This window comes from Sphaeramia orbicularis, chromosome 21 (genome assembly GCF_902148855.1).
Source record: "Sphaeramia orbicularis chromosome 21, fSphaOr1.1, whole genome shotgun sequence".
NCBI classification, from domain to species: Eukaryota; Metazoa; Chordata; class Actinopteri; order Kurtiformes; family Apogonidae; genus Sphaeramia; species Sphaeramia orbicularis.
Window position 1 is genome coordinate 59,584,425 of NC_043977.1, and position 24,209 is coordinate 59,608,633.

The window sequence follows — 24,209 nt, forward strand, 5'->3', positions numbered from 1 at the left end:
AACCCTAATTCTGACCCCCTAACCCTCTAACACTAACCCTCTAACCCTAATCCTCTACCCCTAACCCTCTAACCCTAACCCTAATTCTGACCCCCTAACCCTCTAACACTAACCCTCTAACCCTAACCCTCTAACTCTAACCCTCTAACCCTAATCCTAATTCTGACCCCCTAACCCTCTAACACTAACCCTCTAACCCTAATCCTCTACCCCTAACCCTCTAACCCTAACCCTAATTCTGACCCACTAACCCTCTAACACTAACCCTCTAACTCTAACCCTCTAACCCTAACCCTAATTCTGACCCCCTAAACCTATAACACTAACCTTCTAACCCTAATCCTCTTGCCAAACACATGCATTTCGTGACATTGTGATGTTATCAGATAACAGAAACAGTTCAAATCAGAATATTTCACTCCTTTCACATTCTCTGCATCTTCAGTTCTTCTATGGCAGCCATCTTGAATTTCTGTTTTCTTTTTAGTAGTCCACAGATGGCAAAGATGATCCCAAGTACACTTGCGAGAAGAAACACAAATATGATGTAAAGGGCCAGTTCAGCATCATTAGCTGACAGTTCCAGACCCAGGAAGTCCACCATGTCCTGCCGCACAGGACCAGTGGTGGCCATGGTACCAGTTCCACTGGGAACTGTAGTTGGTGGGATTGTTGTATTAGTTGCAGTTGTTGTGGTAGTTGTCGTATCAGTTTCAGTTGTTGTGGTGGCTGTCGTATTAGTTGCAGTTGTTGTGGTGGTTGCTGTAAGTGCAAACATGGAACAGTGTGTTATTAGGCCTCTGTTTCTACAAGGGCTTGATTTTGATCGGGGGCGGTGCAGAGTTCTGTACCTGGAGGTGGAGGATCCAGACAGTCATGTGGTCCCAGGGCTGGGTCAGGGAACCCATTGCAGGTGATTATGGAGGCATAGTGGGCAGCAGAGTTTTTAGGGATGCGGGGGAGCATAGGGTGAGAGCGGTTGACGTAGAAAAGGCCAAAGCGCTCCGAGTAGCCGGCAGCCCACTCAAAGTTGTCCATTAACGACCAGGCTGTGTAGCCTCGCAGATCCACTCCGTCCAGAACCAGGGCTGAAAGCACCAACACTCGTCATTCCAATGCCTTCATATGAACCAAATATTTACAGAACAATGGAGCCTGTCTGATGGGACTGAGCAGAGCGTACTAATAAAGAAACACACGTGATATTGGACAGATACCATCCTCATGTTAGTGCAGTACACTGAGGATACGTTTCAATATGTAGAAATACATTTGGATCAATCAGATTTGTAGAGCTGAGAAGTTCCCTAATGGAGTTAAATCTAAAACAAAAACAAACCCTGATTGATATAAAAATGTTCTTATTGAAATTAAGGGCACTGCACTGAAATGTTTACACATTTAAAACAATTATTAAAATTTGTAACGTACGTAAATTATATGATGTTCAGGTTAAGAGAAATTTGTGATTGATTGATTGATTAGCCTGGGTCAATTAGTCATTGATGGATACTTGTGGTTATTTTGCAGAGGTGCATTTAGAGGACTACATGACATTGTAATTCAACTGTCAACTACTTTAATGAGTTACTTGTCAATTAAATGCTCTCACTGACTAAGTTAAGGGTCAGTCCATCTCAGATCACCCAATAAAATAACATTTTTAAACCTCACCCCCTCCAATTTTTATGGCATTTGGTCTATAGGTCATTCAGAGCCAGAAAAGACAAAATTTCAAATTTTAACTTTATTGGACCAATGGTTTTCAACATCAGAGAGTAAGATGGCGGTGCACAGTGGTGCAGCGGCTTCTCAAGCTCCCCGTGTCAGTGTCTTTTATGAGTCAAATAGGACTATTCGGTAAACTCGTACAGAACTTTTGGACTTTAAGAAGCATGGGGCTATTGCACTGCTCCCTGCTAGTCTGAGAGCGGCACTTGGCAGGCTAAAGCTTCTCAGAGTGTCCGCGTGGAAGAGCAGACTCAGGCCACGTGGAGGCAAGAGGAAGCGGTCCATGCAGAGCTGTAAACGGGGAAGCCGGGCTGGCAGACTAACACGGACACAAGCTAATGCTAACCGGCAAGAGATACCCTCACTGTTTCTGGCCAATGTTCGGGCTCTGGATAAAAAAAATGGATTTGTTGAGACTGAGGCTGCAATACTGGGAAATGAAGAACTGCTGTGCATTTGTCCTTACTGAGACATGGCTAAATGACACCATGCCACACTCAGCATTTCAGCTGGATGGACTATTACTCTACCGCACTGACAGGAACCAACGATCTGGGAAAACTAAAGGAGGCAGACTGTGTACTTACATAAACAAAGGTTGGTGCACAAACTGTACATTGATTGCCAGTGACTGTTCTGAAGCAGCAGAATTTTCAATTGTAAAGTGCCGGCCACACTATCTACTGCACAAGTTTACGGTTGTGTGTATCGTGGCTGTATACATACCACCTAGCGCTGTAGCAAGAGAGGCACTAAAAACACTAAATGACAACATCAGCCATCTCCAAAACAAACACCCGGAAGCCCTGTTTGTAATTGCAGGTGACTTCAACCACACTAGGCTCACTGATGTACTGCCAAACCTCTATCAGCACGTCAATATTGCTACTCGGGGTGCTAACATGCTAGACCATGTTTACACAAACAGGAAGGGAGCATACAAGGCGCTCCCCGGCCCTCACCTCAGGCTCTCCGATCACATCTCCATCATGCTTGTTCCTGCCTATAACAGCACAATAAAGCACAAGCAGCCAACACAAAAAAAACATCAGGGTGTGGCTTCCTGGGGCGGATGACATGCTGCAGGACTGTGTTCAATGTACGGACTGGCAGATGTTTAGAGAGGCAGCTACTACAGATGAACATGTGGATTTGGAGGACTACACTACATCTGTCACAGGGTACATCAGTAAATGTGTGGAGGATGTCATGGTTTCAAAGACAATCACTATCCATCCCAACCACAAACCATGGCTGAATGCTAAGGTGTGCGCTCTGCTGAGGGGCCGGAACTCTGCATTCAGGTCAGGAGATTTAACAGCACTCAGAGCTGCAAAGCAGAAATTAACAGCTGACATAAAAAGGGCAAAAAAGAACTATGCTCTAAAAACCCAGGGTCATTTTTCATTCAACGACCCTCGGAGAATGCGGGCAGGAATCAGGGAAATAACAGACTACAACAAGAGGGATACAGAATGCCCCCTGGATCCTTCTCTTCCTGATGCCCTTAACAACTTTTATGCAAGATTTGAGGCTCTTAACACCTCTCTTTCCAGGCTCACCACAACATCCAGCGACCCCACCCTCAGAGTTACAGCAACAGAGGTGAGGAGAGTCCTCCAGAAGGTGAAACCCCAGAAGGCTGCAGGCCCGGACAAGGTACCAGGGAGAGAACCCTCAGAGCCTGTGCCCACCAACTGTCAGTGGTATTCACAGACATATTTAACATGTCATTAAGTCAGCAGGTGGTGCCGAGATGCTTCAAGACAGCTACTATCATACCTGTCCCAAAGTGTTCTACAGCATCGTGCCTGAATGACTATCGCCCTGTGACTCTAACTTCAATCGTCATGAAGTGCTTCGAGAGACTGGTAATGACAGAAATAAAGAAGTATATAGATGTGGCTGTGGATATCCATCAGTACGCCTATCGGAAAAATCAGTCCACCGCTGATGCCACATCCATATTGGTCCACATGGCCCTCACCCATTTAGAAAAAAAAGGATTCTTACATCCGTCTGCTGTCCCTGGAGTTTAGCTCAGCCTTCAATACAATAATCCCGCAGACACTAATAGACAACCTTACTCTTCTTGGTTTAAGCAGAACACTGTGCAACTGGATTTTGGATTTCCTCACCAACAGGCCACAAACAGTGAGGATCCACAACACCACATCTTCCTCCATCTGTCTCAATACTGGTTCCCCCCAGGGTTGTGTGTTAAGCCCCCTCTTGTACACCCTGCTCACGTATGACTGTGTTGCTCGCTATGCATCAAATCATATAGTGAAATTTGCAGACAGCACTGCAGTGGTAGGGCTCATCACTAACAGCGATGAGTCCACTTACAGGAGGGAGGTGAGCCAACTGGAGGCTTGGTGCAAAACTAACATTCTGTGCATCAATGTGAAGAAAACAAAGGAGATGATTGTGGATTTTCGAAGGAAAACCTGTGCCCCTACTCTTCTTCACATCAATGGGGATCCGGTTGAAAAAGTCTCCTGTTTTAAATACCTGGGAGTTCACATCTCAAATAATCTTAACTGGACAAACAACATTAGCAGTCTGCTGAAAAAAGCCCACCAACGCCTATATTTTCTTAGACGACTTAAGAAAGCAGGTTTGAGCCCCTCTGTCCTGACTGCTTTTTATAGATGTGCAGTGGAGAGCATCCTCACCTCCAACATGACTGTGTGGTTCAACAGCTGCTCAGTGGTGAGAAAAAAGCACTGCAGTGAGTGGTGAGAGCTGCGGAGCATGTCTGTGACTGCTGTCTGCCCTGCATCCAAGACCTGTGCACCAGCAGGTGCAGGAAAAAAGCCCAAAGCATCATGGATGATACCACCCACCCTGCACATGGGTTTTTTACCCTTCTCCCATCAGGCAGGAGACTACGGCACATCCAAGCCCGGACCACCAGACTCCGAAACAGTTTTTATCCAGAGGCAGTTAGAATGATGAACTCCTGCTGAACCTTGAGCCCAGAATGCACTTTTGAATTGGCACTTTACTGCTGTGCACTTTATAACTAAAACTTTTTTTTAATTATTTATGAGTAATTTTTAGGGGGGGTGTTGTTGTTATTGCTATTTTTTTTTTATATCAGTATTTTATTATATTTATTATTTTATCTGTAACATACTATTTTTACCAAATGCTGCTGACAGTCGGAGACCTGAGTACAATATTTTGTTTCTCTGTATTTTTATATGCTGAAATGACAAATAAACTTGAATCTGAATCCGATCTGACAATTTCATTTTTTCTTTTTTTCTTTTTTTTTTTTTTTTTTTTTTGGCCAAAAAGGCGGTGTCAGCCTAATTTCAAATTGCTGTAACTAATCAACCACTTATCCTATTTTGAAAAGAAAAACATTTCTGTAAAGAGGAGACCATAAGGAATCTAAATCTAGTATTTTTTGTACATTTGGGTTTGTTTGAGGTGGATGAACTTTTGATTTATATTTTGACCTTAACACTGACAGTGGGACACGTCCAACCTCTTTGACACCATATGACAAATGTTGCACTATGTGTCAACTACAACATATAAATAAACTGGAGGAGTTTTCTTTTTTATACTTGAGCAAATTAGGATAGAATATTGGCCTACCTCTACATTCCGAGTAAATTCTCTTTATTTATGCTACATTCCAGAGTCTTGGGAGATAGGATATGTCTCACTTGGAGTTAACTCCTTCCCACCTCAAAGTGTTCCAGGTGTTGAACATAAACAAACCTGGACATGGCAGATCTGAGCTCCTATTTGCTTTGTTACTGCAGAGGCGTTGTTATTGTTGACAGTCTAGTGTTCTCATATATGCAAACGAGACGGAAGAGGTGAAATAACGGATGAGCTAAATATATGATGTGAAGTTTTTTATTGCAAACTTGCACATTGTGCGTTGCCATTGTTGTGTTGACGTCACATTGTAGTTTGCAGTGAGGTTGGGGTACTTCTGTCTGGCCCCACTTCGTAACTTGGACCTCTGGCTTGGACAGGCCTTCCAATGCCTTTGACCAGTTGGAAGTCAGAAACTTCCCATCTGCCAGCACTATGGAATGCAGCAGAAGAGTGCAGAAGATGTGCATCCAGAGCCCCTTCAAAGTTTTTAGTTTCTTAAAACAAAGGAAGAACAGTCATAATTCCCATTTCCTAGATGTTTTCAACATTCAATTCCTCAGAGAAATGTAAGTACTCCAGAGTTTCATAAATGTATTGATTTTGATTGATCTATAACTTTGCAGTATTGATGAAAATGAAGAACTAGACATGTACAGTGACTTTTACTTTCGAAGTTAGCCAATGCAAGATTATCACATGCTCCCTTGCCTTATGACTGATGATGTTTGTTAAAGGTCCTGTACAGACTTTCTGTGTGATCTTCAAAAAGTCTCATTTTTATATATGTGTCTTGTGTCTGATCGTAGTCCACAGTTTAAAATGAGATGATCTTCACCTAAACAGGTTCTTTCCAAATGCTATTTCCATCTTTCCTGGTCAGGTCGGATCAGACTGGACTGATTTATGGCAAACTTATGTCACTATGACAACAACACACCGACCCATAGAGTTTAGTAGACAGAAGTCAGATGAATGAGTGAGAAGTCAGATGTGTCCTTTAACTAAACAAAGGGATGAGTTGGATTTGTTTAGTTGTAGTCAAAAACTTGGGAAACACTGGTGTGTTAGCCACAGGGCTAGGTCTTTAGCATTAGCCACAGGGCTAGCACTGTGACAGACAGGGCTAATCTGTTGGATTTGGAACACTGGTTCAGTCCAAACTAAGGGCTTTGGAAGGTTCCACTGAAATGGGTCTGGATGGAGTTGAATGTTGATGTCGGGGCCTGGATACTAAAGTGTCCTTCAAGAACCAGACCGTTCTACCAGTTGAACCCTGTGAATGTAGAAGGCTGAAGCAGCTGGAGCTGAAACTGAACTCATGCACAATGAGGAAGATGAAGAAGGACTGAAGGACTTTAGGAAAAGGACTGAATACTGTGGCTTAAAGAGGAGAGCAGAGGAACACTTAGGAGAACAGAGGAGAACAGAGGAACACTGAGCAGAACAAAGGAACACTGAGGAGAACAAAGAACAGAGGAGAACACACAGAGAAGCAGGAGTCGCACTAACAGTTTGGTTTACCAGTGGTTTTCACTGCAGTTACTAAACTACCACACAAACCCCCTGGAGGAAGTGTTTGTGTGTCATTTCAAACGTCACTTTGCACCTGAAAGTTACTGTGTGGAAAAAAGAAATGCTCAGTTGGAAAGAGGATCCACTCTTCAGTCATGAACTTTAAAACACCTTGGACACAGTTCTGCCCTTATGACAGTAGGAGCTAGTGCTCATGGGAAACGGAGTCTGTGTCCCTAAAAAAAAAAAAAAAAAAACAAACATTCAGACTGAAGGTGGCGCTGTAGTCCACTGCAAACCCATTCTACACACAGGACCTTTAAGTTCCAAAACTCAACTTTTACATAACCATAATTTAAATAATTTAATCATATTTCGGATGTGGTCTTTTTATGTCTATTAGTGACCAGGTCAGCTGAGTTATAATCAAATTATGTCAGACATGACTCTGGATTGCGTGTCTCCTTTGTCTATTGCAGGGACGACTGTAGCTTCCATTCTGATACTGACCCATCATCAAAAACAGGAGACAAGAACCACGGCTCCAGCCATTTGTACTAATAAGAAACAAGATGAGGAGACACCTGGTGTTCATAAGACTGAGTCAGTGGGGACATGTTCATTGACTTTTGGTTTGTGATTGACAATATTTCTTGGACTACATCAACTTGAGACACTGTATGGAGGTATAGAGAAAGGACAGTGAATGGACCTGTGAAAGACTGGGCATGTCAGCTTCTACATGGTACTGCATCAAAAGAAAAAAAGAAAACTCCAATTGTTTTATATGTTGGAGTTGACACATACAGCTACATTTTTCATAATGGTGTCAAGAAGGTCGGGCGTGTCCCACAGTGTCAATTTTAAGGTCAAAATATAAATCAACAGGCCATCCAACTCACAAGTACCCAAATGTACAACAGAATGCATGGTCTCCTCTTTACAGAACTGCTTTGCTTTTTAAAATCGGACCAGTGGTTGATGAGTTACAGCAAAAAAGTGAAAAAATTAAATTGCCATATCTCAAAAACCATCCAATAAGTTAAACCATGAAATTTTGGCTTTTTTGGCTCAGAATTACCCATTACCCTTTACCAAATGTCCTAAAAATTGGAGGAGGTGGGGTTGAACTCATTGGGTGAACTGAAATGGATTGACCCTGAAGTCAGTCCCCGTATCCGTGAAAGGCTTTTACTGTGAAAGGTCATGACAGGAAAAAAAAAGAAAGGTCAGGAACAGCCAACAACAGAATCTTTGTGCAGCAAAAAAGTTCATACATCAGCTACATTTTGGCTGATGTTGATTAATCAGTGACATGCTCTAATCAGCCCAATTAATGGGGTTGGGCTCTACTATTGATCCTGGGATCATTTTGTTGGTCACACCAGTGCTGAATGACAATAGTGACTGGTGAATGTTATTATGAAAGTGGTTGCCATGGTACCTTTCAGGGCCTGGTTAATGTAGTTCTCGTAGTAGTGCTTTCTGTGGACGTCATTCAAGTCCACTGCTCCTCGTTCTGAGATCCCGTTCTCAGTCACATAGATGGGTGGGTTCCTGTACTCATCCTTTATGAACTTTAGGAGCCTTCGAAATCCAAACGGAGTGATCTTTAACCAGAAGGAGCCAGATTCAATCCAGCTCCGGTCTGTTGTAGATCCAGTTCCCCTACACATTGAATTGCATAATAAGTCTACATACCAGTATATACCTGTGAATATATATATATATATATATATATATATATATATATATATATATATATATGTGTGTGTGTGTGTGTGTGTGTGTGTGTATATGTGTGTAATATTGAATCCATTTTTCCTGTGCTGTAAATGGACGTTGACATCCACCTGTCCCCCTCATAATCCTGCTGGTTTCCCAGGTCCACAGGGTAAACCAGAACTGTGGTGTAGTGATTGAGACCAAAGTAATCATGAGTCCCTTTAATTCTTGTGATTTCCTCGGGGGTGAACTCAGGAAGCCTTCATTAAAGACAATATGAGTTCAGTTATTATTAATCCACTTCTGTCAAAGTCTGTATCTATGATCTTTATGTAGTTTTGCTGTTAACATTTTCTGTCAAAACAAAATGGGTTATGTATCTTGTACTATAAACTTGTTACCGTGATTTAGAGAGACCGGCAGCAAGACTTCGCTTCTGAATAATTGTTTTCATTAATTCTGGATAATCACCATTGAAGATAGGATGAGCAAACCAGCCAATAAAGAACTGCAATATAAATTTAAAGACGTTACTGGTTGATTGTTTTAAGCTTATATTTCAATTCTTCAGGAATAGCTCTAAGCTAATATGTGAGCCAATGTGCCCACCTGCAAATAGCGCCTGGCTGCATCCACATCTTCCTGTTTATAGGAGTTCTGAGGCTCTGCCCAGTCCGAGTTGATGGTGATAGAGATGAGCCCACCCTGTGCTGCTCGGTACTTGTCATTGTAGAGGTGCCAGACCTCAGCATGAGCCTTGATGAGGTTGTGAGCTGCAATGTACTGCTTACCCACAATGCCTGAAATATTTAAGTTACATTATGTAACATTCCCAGTTACAAGATATTTGCAACCAATAGCAGATTGTTCTGTGATTCAGAACTGCTTAAACATTCTTCAGTTGAAAAAAGACCATTGATTACCTGGAGCAAATGTTCCATATCCATAGCCAAGGTTGGCTACAATGTAGGGTTCATTTAGTGTAATCCAGAACTTTACTCTGGTTCCAAATTGGCTAAATAAAACATCTGCATAATCTCGGAATCTTTGGACAATAGTTTCATTCTCCCAGCCCCCAACTCTCTGCAGAGCCAGGGGAAGATCCCAGTGGTAAAGAGTCACCTGAAAAAGGAGAAGATGGCATTGCACCACAGTAAGTCACACACACCGCTCTCTGTTGTTGATGCTTAAGGCCATTCCAAAGTCTAAAGTAGTACAGCTACCAACCTGTGGCTGAATATTAGCAGCTGCCAAGGCATCCAGCAATCTGCGATAATAATTGAGCCCAGCTTCATTTACATAGCTATTGGTGCCATCAGGAAGCAACCTGGGCCAGGACATGGAGAAACGGTAATGGGTCACCCTTAGCTTCTTCAGCACCTCCACATCTTCATCAATTTTGTTGTAACTATCACATGCTGTATCGCCATTATCGCTGTTGTGTACTCTTAAAGGAGTGTGGGCAAACTTGTCCCAGATGCTCAGTCCTTTCCCCTGAGCCCTCCAGCTTCCCTCAATCTGAAATGAAACAAGTTTTGTTACAAAAGCTTCCTGTCAGCAGTAGCACTCTTCAGAACACCCAACAAAACCAGATTGATCAGTTGAATACCTGTCCAGTAGAACACATGTGGCAGCCCTCCTTACCTGGTAAGAAGCACTGGCGGTACTCCAGTTAAAACCTTTGGGGAACTCTCCATAAAGAACCCTCTCATCGTCAGGTAATGGAAAGCCATTGTCTTTGATGACATGATAGTAATAGTGCGCTGAGCGTTTTGGAGTCCTTGGCCGATTCGGTTTAGTAAATTCAACATGGTGTAGCCCAAACCCAACTTTGTACCCATTAAGCCACTCAAAAGAATCCATTAAAGATGATGCAATATATCCTTTCACTTTCACACCATCTAGACTGTGAGCTTGGAAATTAATGGCAGAGTAAAATAAATTAGTTTAATAATTGTCATTTTCTCTTGTTCACATATATGTTAAGCATGATCCATGTGTATTATACTGTTAAATCAAAGACTCAATGAGTCAGCTTAAAATTGCTGATTACATAATGTCAGTACATAAATTGGATAAAGAATGTTATCCATTTGTCTTGGATTTGTTTCTTTATCTGTCACAAATGTGGACACTCACCTTTTAAAGCCTCATCGATGTACGTTTTGAAGTAAAAAACCCTGTCTGTGTCATCAACTGTAGTTTTCGTGTCTATAGCTACTCCATTCTCAGTAATGTAGATCTGTGGATCTCCATACTCCTCCTTGATCCAGTTGAGTAGCCTCCTCAAACCCCATGCCACAGCTCTCTGGTTACTGATCGCAGTAGTGGGTGAATCTTTTTCTTCATCTTCTGTCAAATCTCGGTCATACTCATAAGACTTGGGGGATAACCTTAATGTGGCATGACTTGCAATCTTTGTGGTGTAATGATTTAAACAGAACATATCAGCGGTCCCTTGGATGAATCTCTTTTCTTCATCACTAAACACTGGTAGTCTTGACTCTGACAGACCTTGGAGTTCACTTTTGTTTCCGACCTGCCACTTCATTGCATCAGGATAATCACCGTTTTTGAAAATGGGGTGTGCAAACCAACCTAGTTGGAACTGCAGAGCGCGGTCAGCAGCCACCACTTCACGAGGTACGTTAACATCTTTAGGCTCAAACCAATCACCATTGAGGGCAATGGATACTAGACCACCTTGGGATCTGCGATATTTATCATCATATGTGTGGTAGGCCTTGGCGTGTGCTTTTATTAGGTTGTGTGCAACTTTGAATGGTGCAGTTCCTGGGTTCTTCACATTTGGCGGAATTTGTCCAAGTCCATATCCTGACCAGGCAATTGTATAAGGCTGGTTGAAAGTCATCCAGAATTTCACCCTGTCTCCAAAAGTGGCAAAACAGAAGTCACAAAAGTCATTAAAAATGTCAATCATGCCCACGTTGTACCAGCCACCATTGTTCTGCAAAGCTTGAGGGAGGTCCCAATAGTAGAGCGTCACCATTGGAGTGATATTGTCTGCTAGCAGACCATCAATGAGTCTGTTGTAATAGTCAACACCTTTCTGGTTCAGGGAGGTACGCAGACCATTGGGGAAAATCCTGGACCAGGACAAAGAGAATCTGTAGGACTTCACCTTGAGAGCTCTTAGCATGTAGAGATCCTCTTTCAGTCGGTGGTAGCTGTCACAGGCCACATCCCCATTGGCTTTATCTGGAATGGATGAGCTAGGTTTGTGTGTGAATGTATCCCAAATGCTAGCTCCCTTGCCATCAGCATTCCATCCACCTTCAGTCTGGTAAGCTGAGGATGATACTCCCCAACTAAAGTGTTGTGGAAAAGTGCCATAGTGGTAGAGTTTACGTTGGAATTTTGATTGGTGAGAGAATTTCTCCCAAACAACCTTTGATTTAGATGGGACTTCTGATGGTGGTAACATTTTTGGATGCTGGTTTGGATGAATATGTACCACTTTAGATAAGTCATCTCTGGGGAAACCAAATCCATTTTGCTTGACAACCTGAGAGTAGAAATAAGCAGACTGCTTTGGGGTTCTTGGTCTGTCCGGGTCTTCAAAATTGACATGATGAAGCCCAAATCTCTCACTGTAGCCTTGTTGGCCTTCAAATCCATCCATGAGTGATTGTACTGTGAAGCGTTGCACATCCACTCCGTCTTCAATTATTGCTAAAAAATAGATAGGAAAGACACATAACAAATAATTGAATCAAATATGTCTTTGCTTCATAGCAAGTTGCTGAAAATTCCGAACACGTACCTTTGAGTGCTTCGTTGATGTAACTCCTCATGTACTTTATTCTACCGGTGTCTTCAAGGGTGTCCACACTGTACTCTGAAGGCATCCCATTCCCAGTTATGTAGACCGGCACTTTGGTAATATTCAAGTACTCTATGGAAATGTAGTTGAGAAGCCTTCGGAGACCCCAAGGGGAAGAGTAGATCCAGTCAGAAGCTGTGGAAGGCCAAGAGGGATCCACATGTGCCTGGAAGTCCCCCACCCCCTGAGGACCTGGGGTGCAGCCACCATCACTGTGGTTGACCAGGCGGGAGGTGTAGTGGTTTAAGCCAAAGAAGTCAGCGGTGCCATGTATCCTCTGGCTCTCGTCGTGGGTGAAAACTGGAAGGACAGCCGGTGCAGAGTGGGGACACTCGGCTCTCTTCTGTTCAATCTGAGTCTTGAGTATTGCAGGATAATCTCCATTTACAAATATGGGATGTGCAAACCAGCCCAGCATAAACTGCAGGTACCGATCTGCTGCTGCTATATCCTCAGGTCTGGAGGGGTCCACGGGCTCAGCCCAGTCTGAGTTCAGTGCGATGCCCACTTGACCTCCTTGTGTCTTACGGTATTTATTATTGTAGACGTGCCAGGCTTCTGCATGAGACTTGAGCATGTTGTGAGTGGCCTATTTGAACAGAAAGGGGAAGAGTGAAATATTAGTTTCTAAAGCACACACAAGAATTCGGACTGCAACAAACTTTTATATTAATGAATTCAACCACTACTTTGTCAATTGTAGCTCCTGTAACCAGTCATTTCTGACAGTGTTTATAGGTTCCATACCATTCTTTCAGCATATAGTTTTATTCCAGTGTTTAGAGAAGACTAGGTTTCCTTCTCTGAACTTCATCCTAAAAGCTTTAGGAAATCTAGTCTCAGTACATTTGGCCTCTGATAGGTTCTTTCAGAGAGGGGAACAGACCATGTACCATTAAACTGTCAAAGTTTCATAGTTTCATAGAGCAGGTGTCTGTATGTTTGGAATGCAGCCCTTCCAGGTCCTGGGAACACATCCAGGTTGGACTTGGCCTTGGCCCATTGGTAGCAGGGATAGACTCCAGCATCCCCTCAACCCTCTCAAGGAAAAAGCTTTTCACAAAAGGAATGACTGAATGGACCCTGTGACGTACTGAGGAAAAATTCTATATTTACACAAGGTTAACTTGCTTTTTTGCCACCCTAATACACACAGGAACCCCAGCATTAGCACATGCATTAGTTGCAGTAAGTTTACACTCTTGGGGACCAACTTCAGATCTTCATCAGTCCTGTGGTAAAGAGCCCTGGAAGGTGAACTAACCTATGTGCACCCATTTTTAACGGTGGTACTGGCACCTGGAGGAAACCAGCATGGTGCGGAGAGAACCAGTAAATTCAACATTTGACTGACACTCAAACCTGGAACCTTCTTGCAGTGAGGTGTAGGTGCTATCCACTATGCCACCACACTATCTGAAATTCAATGTAACTGATTACATTAAGGCTTAGATCCAGTTACAACATAATAGAGTTACCTGATAGGAGGCGACCACATAGTCCTTTATTTCAGGCGGATGCTTTCCAGTTCCATATCCAGCATGGCTCACCACCCAGGGGCTGCTCAAAGTGTTCCAGGTCTTTACCCTGTCTCCAAACCTGGAAAAGCAGAAGTCTGCATAGTCCTTAAAGGCTTCCACAGTGGATTGGTTGGTCCATCCGCCATGGTCCTGGAGCGCCTGGGGCAGGTCCCAGTGGTAGAGAGTGACTACGGGTTGAATCCCAGACTCAATGAGAGCATCAATCAGTTTGTGGTAGTAGAGAACCCCTTCCTCTGACTGGGTGTCCTTGTGTCCTGAGGGGAAGATTCGGGCCCAAGAGAGAGAGAACTGGTAGGTGTCGACCTGAAGACCTCGCAGGAGGTAGGTGTCGTAATCCACTTTGTGGAAACTGTCACAAGCCAGATCAGCGGTCTGGTTGTTCAGCACCTTGTGTTCATGACCAAAGCGATCCCAAATGGTCTCTCCCTTCCCACCTTCAGCCCAGCCACCTTCAACCTTGAAAGACTCACTGGAGGTGGCCCATTGGAAGCCCGAGGGGAAGGATTCATTGAGGAAGAGGTCTCGCACTCTTGGGCTCTGCTCCCCAAAGCTCCTCCACACCGTCTGATAAGTGTTGGTCAAAGCTGTCATCCCAGTGGAGTCTGAAAATCTGCAACAGTTCACCAAGACAAGGACAAAACACTAAATACACATGAAAGCCGCTCACATATCAAACCATTTCTGTTAGCGTTCTACCTTATCGAGGATCCTGCACATCCAGATCACCCATGTCCCATCCCACAATATTCAGCCTGTTTTTGATGAGGTCTATAAACAGCAAGAAACATTTAGTGACACTGAAAGTATCAATTCCATTTCCAGTGGTAACACCTTCTGCATGTTGACAGTGCAGTCAATATAGAAACCTATTAATTTATGTATTTGTATATTTATTTGTATTTGCATTTGTATTTATATTTATGCTCATTCCAAGGGTATTTGGTGGTTTTCTTTCTAACCCTAGACATTAGTTCAGTCCATCCATAGGTCAATCAAACCAGTCCCAACTATAAAAGCATGAACTTGACTGAAGACCACTCCAGCTGTGATGGATGTTTGTAGGATCTGAGTGACAGCTGTTTGTTCTAAGTGAGAACAGACTAAAGGTTCTATCCTGGGTTCATCATAATGGTTGTAAATTTGACCATGACCACTGAAAGAACTGACAGTGATAAGCTTCGATATGATATCACTCCACAGACCACACATTTTATGATTATTGCATTATAAACATTTATGATGTTCTAATGGGAAACACACTGGACTGAAGGCCTCATTACACTGTCTCTGCTCATTAAAAACAGCATCAGTGATGCATTGTGGGAATATTTTAAATTGTGCTTAAGTTAAGGACGTTTGCCAATAGTAATGATTGTCACGATAAATGTCAAATGATTTGACCTTTAAGGCTGATTTTGGATCCACAGTGAAATTTGAAGAACCCAGATTATTCCAGCTGGTTTGAAACTTTCTGGTTCCAACATGACAAACAGTTAGTGAGCAGTGAAAGAGTTCACACATGTGCGGTTCAAAGACAAGCATCAGGAAAAGCAAATACAAACCAGCATAACTTTGAAACGTGCTAAGTATTTCAACTGAGAATGGAAGTCACACAAACCTTCCAGACTAACGGACATGGATATGCTATTAAAGACATTTATCACCACATATAATTACAGTGCAATAATTAGCCTGATTTAATTGGCCAACAAACACTGATGTAACAATATTTGGAGAATATTTGACTGCATTTTCCTGTCCTTACAAGGACTAATGTTCTTCATTTGTACCTTGATAGAAATGTTCCAGAAGCTGGTGCTTAGTGTAGGAACAGTCCCGTACAGTCAGCTGGTAAATGAGAATGGGCAGGTCCTCCCTGAACATCTGCAAAACAGCATCATGTGACCAGAGTCCACAGAAGCGCACCAATAGGACAGAAGAACCCTGCAGCATCTACTCTACCTGGATGTTCTCCAGCATCTCCACAAAGTCTGAGGCACAAGCACAGTTATATTCAATGTGCACCGACAAGAAGTCCACCTAGAACAGAGCAGGGTTAGAACAGGTTCTGTCAGTACACACATCTGCATTTATGTCCATTCAACAGGCACTGTGGTGGAACCGAAGAGGAACACCTGTAGAAGGACACGCACTTCCAATCACAGATGGATCATTTACAGCATTGACTGGATCAACAGGAGGAGACATTTTCAGGGTGTTTGCAAGACATCATTTTAGTGAAAGTCAAAGGAAGAATGGACCACAAACAGGAAATGTGGACCCATGGAACCCCAACCCCAACCCCTAATCCCTAACCCTAACCCATGGAACCCTAATCCTAACCCCTAACCCAACCCTAACCCTAACCCCTAGCCCAACCCTAACCCTAACCCTAACCCCTAACCCAACCCTAATCCTAACCCCAACCCCAACCCCTAACCCAACCCTACCCAAACCCCAACTGTACAGTCTTAGCCCCTCCTTCCTTCTACTCTAGCCAATGACAGCAGTAGATGAAGTTCGACATTCAACCCAGCGGTGCCTTCTGTTGAATGTTCCAGTTGTTGTGGACTCTTGACCGGATGAACTGGTCTCAGAGGACCAGTGAAATGTCACTCAAACCTCGACCAGTGTGAGTCAGTGCCAGAGGTGCTTATTGTAAATGGAGCCTAACGGCCTGGACACAGTCATTCATGTCTGCTTTCAAATGCATCCAGTCAATCAGTGCCATCTTCTGTCCATCTGTCAACTCCACTCAAGTCTCAGGGTCATTGGTTTGGATCTGCTTTGATCTCAGCGGCCAATAGGACACCAGCTATTGTCAGGGTGCTGCGTCCAGCCGCATCCTCATCGCTGTCATTGACTTTGTCCTCTTCTTCATCGCTGTCATTGTCTTCATTGTCGTCTTTTTCATCGTCTTTATCGTCGTCTTCATCTTCGTCATCATTTTTGTCATCTTCATCTTTGTCGTCCTCATCATCATCTTTGTCCTCATCTTTGTCCTCTCTGTCCTCGTCTTCACCCTCTTTGTCTTCGTCCTCTTTATCGTCCTCTTCATCCTCCTCTTCATCCTCTTTGTCCTCGTCTTCATCCTCTTTGTCTTCGTCATAATCTTTGTCGTCTTCGTCATCTTTGTCTTCGTCCTCGTCTTCATCCTTTTTGTCCTCGTCTCCATCCTCTTTGTCTTCGTCTTCAAACTCTTTGTCTTCGTGTTCATCCTCTTTGTCTTCGTCTTCATCCTCTTTGTCTTCGTCTTCATCCTCTTTGTCCTCGTCTTCATCAGTAACCTCTTCTCTGACTAAACTACTGATCAGATTCATTTCATACTTTTCACGTACCTTCCTTGGGACAATGTTCCAAAAGAAAATTGGATTTTTGAAGATTTTACTAATGTGGGAAATATTCAACTGTTCCGTTCCTTCTACTTGTCCCTCTGTTGATGCTTTAGAACATGTCAATGGTTCCACATATCAGTGTAGTTCCTATTGGTCACTGATAGAAGTCAGATATGGACCGGGATTGGATGAGTTAAGTTCTCCTCCAGTGAAAGTCCCGCCCACTTTTATTGGGTGATTGATCTGCATCCAGACCACAGGACTGGACCAATGAGAAAGGAACCTGAGAACCTCACACATTCAACTGGGGATTGATTCATATAGAACAGGATGTTTAAATACAGGGACACTGAAACTATTATTTGAAGTCTGTGATTGTACACCTGCAGTTGAAGTTTGTGATTATATACCCACAGTTGAAGTCTGTGATTATAAACCTACAGTTGAACTCTGTGATTATAAACCTACAGTTGAAGCTTGTGATTATAAACCTACAGTTGAAGTTTGTGATTATAAACCTACAGTTGAAGTTTGTGATTATAAACCTACAGTTGAAGTCTGTGATTATAAACCTACAGTTGAAGTCTGTGATTATAAACCTACAGTTGAAGTTTGTAATTATATACCCACAGTTGAAGTCTGTGATTATAAACCTACAGTTGAAGTCTGTGATTATATACCCACAGTTGAAGTCTGTGATTATAAACCTACAGTTGAAGTCTGTGATTATAAACCTACAGTTGAAGTCTGTGATTATAAACCTACAGTTGAAGTCTGTGATTATAAACCTACAGTTGAAGTCCACTAAATCCATGTGAAACAAAGGCCTATTTCAGGCTGTTTTTCTAATGTTGAATGTCTTGTATTTTTCCTTTTATTCTCATCAGATATTGTGGGTTGTTCAACATTGGCTGTGGTTTGTGAAATTGAGCAGACAGACGTCGGACCAACCCCCCCCACCCCCACGCCCCCCACACACACAGGCCTTTGTTCCAGTGTTTTCTCTGGACAGAATCAGTGTGTTCCTGGGCCTGTGGGGGGCGCTGTGACAGAATCAGTGTGTCCCTGGGCCTTTGGGGGGCGCTGTGACCTGACTGAAGCTGCTAACAGTCTGAAGTTTAGAAGGATCCAGACGCATGAAACCAGACTATGGAGCACATGTTGGAATCATCTGAACTGTGTTGTGTTCAACTTACAGGATGTGAAGCTTTAATGTGGGAAAGGACGGAAACATTGGTGAAGCCAACAGACAGACGTGTCTCTGTGGGGACATGAAGACAGAGGACACTTAGACACACGCAGCACACTTCTATGGGATGGAAAAGGCTCTGATTGGTCAGTTCAACTGGCTCTAATAATCAGCATGTCGTGTGTGTTTGTGTGTGTGTGTGTGTGTGTGTGTGTCCTATGTGTGTATGTGTGTGTGTGTGTGTGTGTGTGTATGTGTGTCCTGTGTGTGTGTGTCGTCTGTGTGTGTCTGTCTGTGTGTCTGTCATGTGTGTGTCTGTGTGTGTGTCCTGTATATGTGTGTGTGTATGTGTCCTTTGTGTGTGTGTGTGTGTGTGTCCTGTGTTTATGTGTCCTGTGTGTGTGTGTGTGTGTGTGTGTGTGTGTCTGTGTTTCCTGTGTGTGTGTGTCCTGTGTGTGTGTGTGTCCTGTGTGTGTGTGTGTTCTGTGTGTGTGTGTGTGTGTGTGTGTGTGTGTGTTTGTCCAGGTGCACACACATTCTATTTCAGTCAGATTCAGACTAACAAACACATCCATATTTCCACTAAAGCCTGAGGGACTCTTAGCTGGAACACCTGGGACCAGACCAAAGGGACTACAGTCAGTCCCAGTTCCACCCACACACACCAGTTCCCTGTAGTTCCACTGAAAACTGTCCTTTGGTTTAGTCCCACCTGCAGAGAACCAGAACCAAGAACCACCAAGAACCATCTGGAACAACCCAGAACCATCTGGAACCACCAAGAACCATCTGGAACAACCATGAGCCATCTGGAACAACCAATAAGTGTGTGTTTTTAAAAGTTACGTGTTCTTAAATGTTCTGTGTGTTATTAAATATTCTGTGTGTGTTACTAAATGTTCTGTGTGTTTTTAAATGTTCTGTGTGTTCGTGTGTGGAACCATCTGCTGGTACTGTCTGGACCTGTGGTACCTGTGTGTGGAACCTTCTTCTGGTACTGTGTGGACCTGTGGTACCTGTGTGTGGAACCTTCTTCTGGTACTGTGTGGACACTCTGCTGTGTGCTTCCAGGGCGTGGAGCAGCTCCTCATCCTTCAGCTCATCCAAGTCACTGAGTGTAACCCATGAGTTACACATGTGACCAAAGTGGGTCCACACAAAGTCTGCGTACTGCTGGAACATGTGCACCAGGCCTGGGCTCTCCCAGCCCCCCCACCTGGATCTCAGAGGTTCTGGCACCGTGGATGTGTGGAGGACCACCAGAGGCTGAAGGCCCACATCTGTGAGCAGCTTCAGCAGCTTCTGGTAACAGGAGACCACATGGTGTTGGGGCTGAGTGGACACACCTGTAGGGAGGAGCTGAGTCCACCACAGAGGAACCTTCAAGTGGGTCACCCCTCTGAGCCTCAGGTCCTGGAGGTACTGTCTAGAGCCAGGAGGGATGGCACTGCTGCAGTCAAACACAGCATCCACACCAGACTGCAGCTGTGGTAGAGGACCTCCAACCACCATCAGGTCCTCCTGAGGACCCCCACCACTGTCACCTAGCTGACATTTGAACCCATGGATCAAACACAGGAGGACAAGTGTCGGCAGGATCTGCATCATGTCCACGGAATGTACACTATATACTCTAATGTATACTACTACTACTACTACTACAACTACTACTGCTACTAATACTACTAATACTATTAATATTATTATTACTATATACTACTTTATACTCCTCTTCCTCGTCCTCGTCGTCATGGTCCCAGTGCAGGTGCAGTGAGTGTGTGTGTGTGTCCAAACTCTACTCAGCTTTTATAGTTTTTTTTTTTCCAGTCTGAACCTTCAGCTGATTTGACCTCTGACCTTTATGACGTGGTTATAGCCTTGAACCCACTGATAACAAACAACAATAACTGTTCAATAACTGTTCAGTAACTGTTCACAGGTGAAGGACCACTGTACTGTCCACAAACACACAAAGACACAAAGACAGGGACACACAGCATGTTCAACCACACATCTGGTGTGTGTGTGTGTGTGACTGACAAACAGCTCACAAAAAACTGACAAACAACTGACAAACAACTCACAGACATACACATGACAGACAAACAATAGACAAACAGCTGATAAAAAAACTCAAAGACAAATAACTGACAAACAACTGACACATAAATGAAGGACAAAAAACTGGCAAACAACTGACAGACAAACAACTGAATACACCTGACAAAAACTGACAAACAACTCGCAAACAACAGACAAAAAAAATACAAACAAAAGACAGACAAACAACAGAAAAACAACTGATAGATAAACAACTGACAAAAAAGTGACAAATGACAAACAACTGACCAACACCCGAAAAACAGCAGACCAAAAACTGACAAACAACTGACAACCAAACAATTGACAAACAACTCATACATACAACAGACAGGCAAACAACAGAAAACCACTGACAGACAAAAAACTAACAGACAAACAACTGACAAACAAACAACTGAAAGACAACTGGAAAAAAACTGAAGGACAAACAACTGGATAACAAGTGGCAAACTGACAGAAAAAAATAACTGACAAGCAACTCACAAACTACTGACAAAAAAGTGACAAACAACAGACAAACAAACAACTGACAGACAAACAAACAACTGACAAACAACTCAGACATACAACAGACAGGCAAACAACAGACAACCATTGACAGACAAACAACTAACCGACAAACAACTGACAAACAACTGAAAGAGAAACAACTGACAAAAAACTGAAAGACAAGACTGAAAGACAAACAACTGAAAAAAACTGAAGGGCAAACAACTGACAAACAACTGACTGACAAATAACTGACCAACAACTCACAGACATACAACAGACAAACAACTGACAAAAACCTGACACACAGACAAACAGCTGACAAACAACTGACAAACAACTGAAAAAAAACTGAGAACTCACAAACAACGACAAACTGACAAACACCTCAGACAAAAATCACTGACAAACAAAAGACAGATAAACAACTGACAAACAACTGACAGACAAAAAGCTGACAAACAACTGACAGACAAACAACCGGCAGACAACTGAAAAAGAACTGAAAGTTAAACAACTAACAGATAAACAACTAGCAAACAACTAACACACAAACTACTAACAAACAACTGACAAACAATAGACAAACAATTGAAAAAAAAAAACCCTGACAAACAACTCACAAACAACAGACAAAAAACTGACAAAAAACTGACAAACTCAGACAAAAAAACTGACAAATAAAAGACAAACAACTGACAAACAACTGACAGTTAAACAACTAACAGATAAACAACTGGCAAACAAGTAACACACAAACTACTAACAAACACCTGACAGACAAACAACTCACAAACAACTCACAAACAACTGACAGACAAACAACTGACGAATAAACAACTGACAAACATTGACAAACAAACGAATATCAGACAAACAACTTACAAACAAATGAAAGATAACTTACAAACAACTGACAAAAAACTGACAAACTAACATATAAATTACAAACAAATAAAGAACTTACAAACAACTGACAGTCAAGCAACTGACAAACAACTGACAAGCAAACAACTCACAGACATGCAACAGACAGGCAAACAACAAACAACTGACGAACAACTGACAGGCAAACAACTGACAAACAGCTCACAGACAAACAACTGACAGACAAACAACCCACAAACAACTCACTGACCTACAACAGACATACAGACAATCAACAGGCAGACAACAAACAACCGACAAACAACTCACAGACAAACAACTGACAAACAACTGAAAGACAAACAAATGACCAAAAAAAGTGATGGACAAACAACTGACAGACAAACAACTCACAAACAACTCACAGACATACAACAGACAGATAAACAATGGACAAATAACTGACAAAAAACGACAAATGACTGACAAACAACTGACACATAAATGGCTGACAAACAAGTGAGAAAAAAACAACTGACAAAAAATTACAACTGACAGACAAAAAACTGACAAACTGAAAAAAAAACTAACAAACAACTCACAGACAAACCACTGACAAACTGACAAAAAAACTGACAAACAAACCATTCACAGACAAACAAATGCCAGACAAACAACTAACAGACTAAAAACTAACAGACAAAAACTGACAAATAACTGACAAACAACTAATAGATAAACAACTGACAAACAAATGACAACCAAACAACTGACAAACTGAAAAAACAATCAATGACAGACAGCTGACAGACAAACAACTGACAGACAAAAAAAACTGACAGACAAACAATTGACAAACAAAAATCAACCGACAGAGAAACAACTGGTAAACAACTGACAGACAAACAACTGGGAAACAACTGACAGACAAATGACAACCAAACAACTGATAGACAACTGACAAACAATCAACTCACAACCAAACAACTGACAGATAAACTGACAGACAAAAAACTGACAAACAATTGACAGACCAACAACTGACAGACAAAAAACAACTGACAGACAAATAATTGACAAACAACTGACAGACAAACAACTGGCAAACAACTGACAAACAACTGATTGACAAACAACAGACAAACAATTGACAGGCAAACAACTGACTGAAAACTGACAAACAACTAACCAACAATTGACAAACAAAAACTGACAGGCAAACAACTAACAAACAACTGACAAACAACTGACAGACAAACAACCGGTAAAAAACTGACAAACAAATGACATTCAAACAACTGACAGACAACTGACAAACTGACAGACAAACAACTGACAAACAATTGACAGATAAACAACTGACAGACAAACAACTGACCGACAACTGACAAACAAAAACTGACAAGCAAACAACTGGTAAACAATTGACAGACAACTGAAAAACAACTGACAGACAAAATACTGACAAAGAACAACTGACCAACAAACAACTGACAAATAAACGCCTTCAACTGTGCTTAAGTGTGGAACCTTGTCCATCTGTCCTCAGTGGACACTTGTCTTTCTGTCTGTGGGTCCAGTCTCCCACTCTCTTTCTGTGAACTTCACACTTTTATCTGTTCCAGTCTTTGTCACATGTATGTTATCAGCTCGGACCAGGACTTTAAACTCTGTTCAGTGATAACAGTCACACCCTCTGACCTGATCCCATCTACAGTTTGTCATCAGGTCAGCAGAAGAAAACACCTTTAAGGGCAGGACCGTCACTGGATTGGATCAGTCTATACTTTTCTAAACATGATGAAGTCTCTGTTGTGGGTTTGTTCTGTGTGTGTGTTGTGTCTTTGCTGTGATGGGGGTCCTCAGGAGGACCTGATGGTGGTTGGAGGTCCTCTACCACAGCTGCAGTCTGGTGTGGATGCTGTGTTTGACTGCAGCAGTGCCATCCCTCCTGGCTCTAGACAGTACCTCCAGGACCTGAGGCTCAGAGGGGTGACCCACTTGAAGGTTCCTCTGTGGTGGACTCAGCTCCTCCCTACAGGTGTGTCCACTCAGCCCCAACACCATGTGGTCTCCTGTTACCAGAAGCTGCTGAAGCTACTCACAGACATGGGCCTTCAGCCTCTGGTGGTCCTCCACAGATCCACAGTGCCAGAATCTCTGCAGTCCAGGTGGGGGGGCTGGGAGAGCCCAGGCCTGGTGCACATGTTCCAGCAGTACGCAGACTTTGTGTGGACCCACTTTGGTCA

At 42.8% G+C, this 24,209-nt stretch overlaps 1 protein-coding gene across 1 annotated transcript; it reads right to left on the minus strand.

The window, feature by feature from the left end:
* Positions 1-424: 424 nt before the first annotated feature.
* LOC115412089 (lactase-phlorizin hydrolase-like) lies at positions 425-20,109 on the minus strand. The gene is given in 18 exon segments (XM_030124382.1): positions 425-762; positions 852-1,088; positions 8,312-8,535; positions 8,721-8,852; positions 8,994-9,100; positions 9,202-9,392; positions 9,516-9,714; positions 9,820-10,110; positions 10,237-10,505; positions 10,732-12,285; positions 12,377-13,025; positions 13,915-14,561; positions 14,674-14,745; positions 15,768-15,861; positions 15,940-16,017; positions 16,764-16,912; positions 17,000-17,275; positions 19,518-20,109. Coding segments are annotated over 18 exon segments (6,099 nt in total).
* Positions 20,110-24,209: the final 4,100 nt, after the last annotated feature.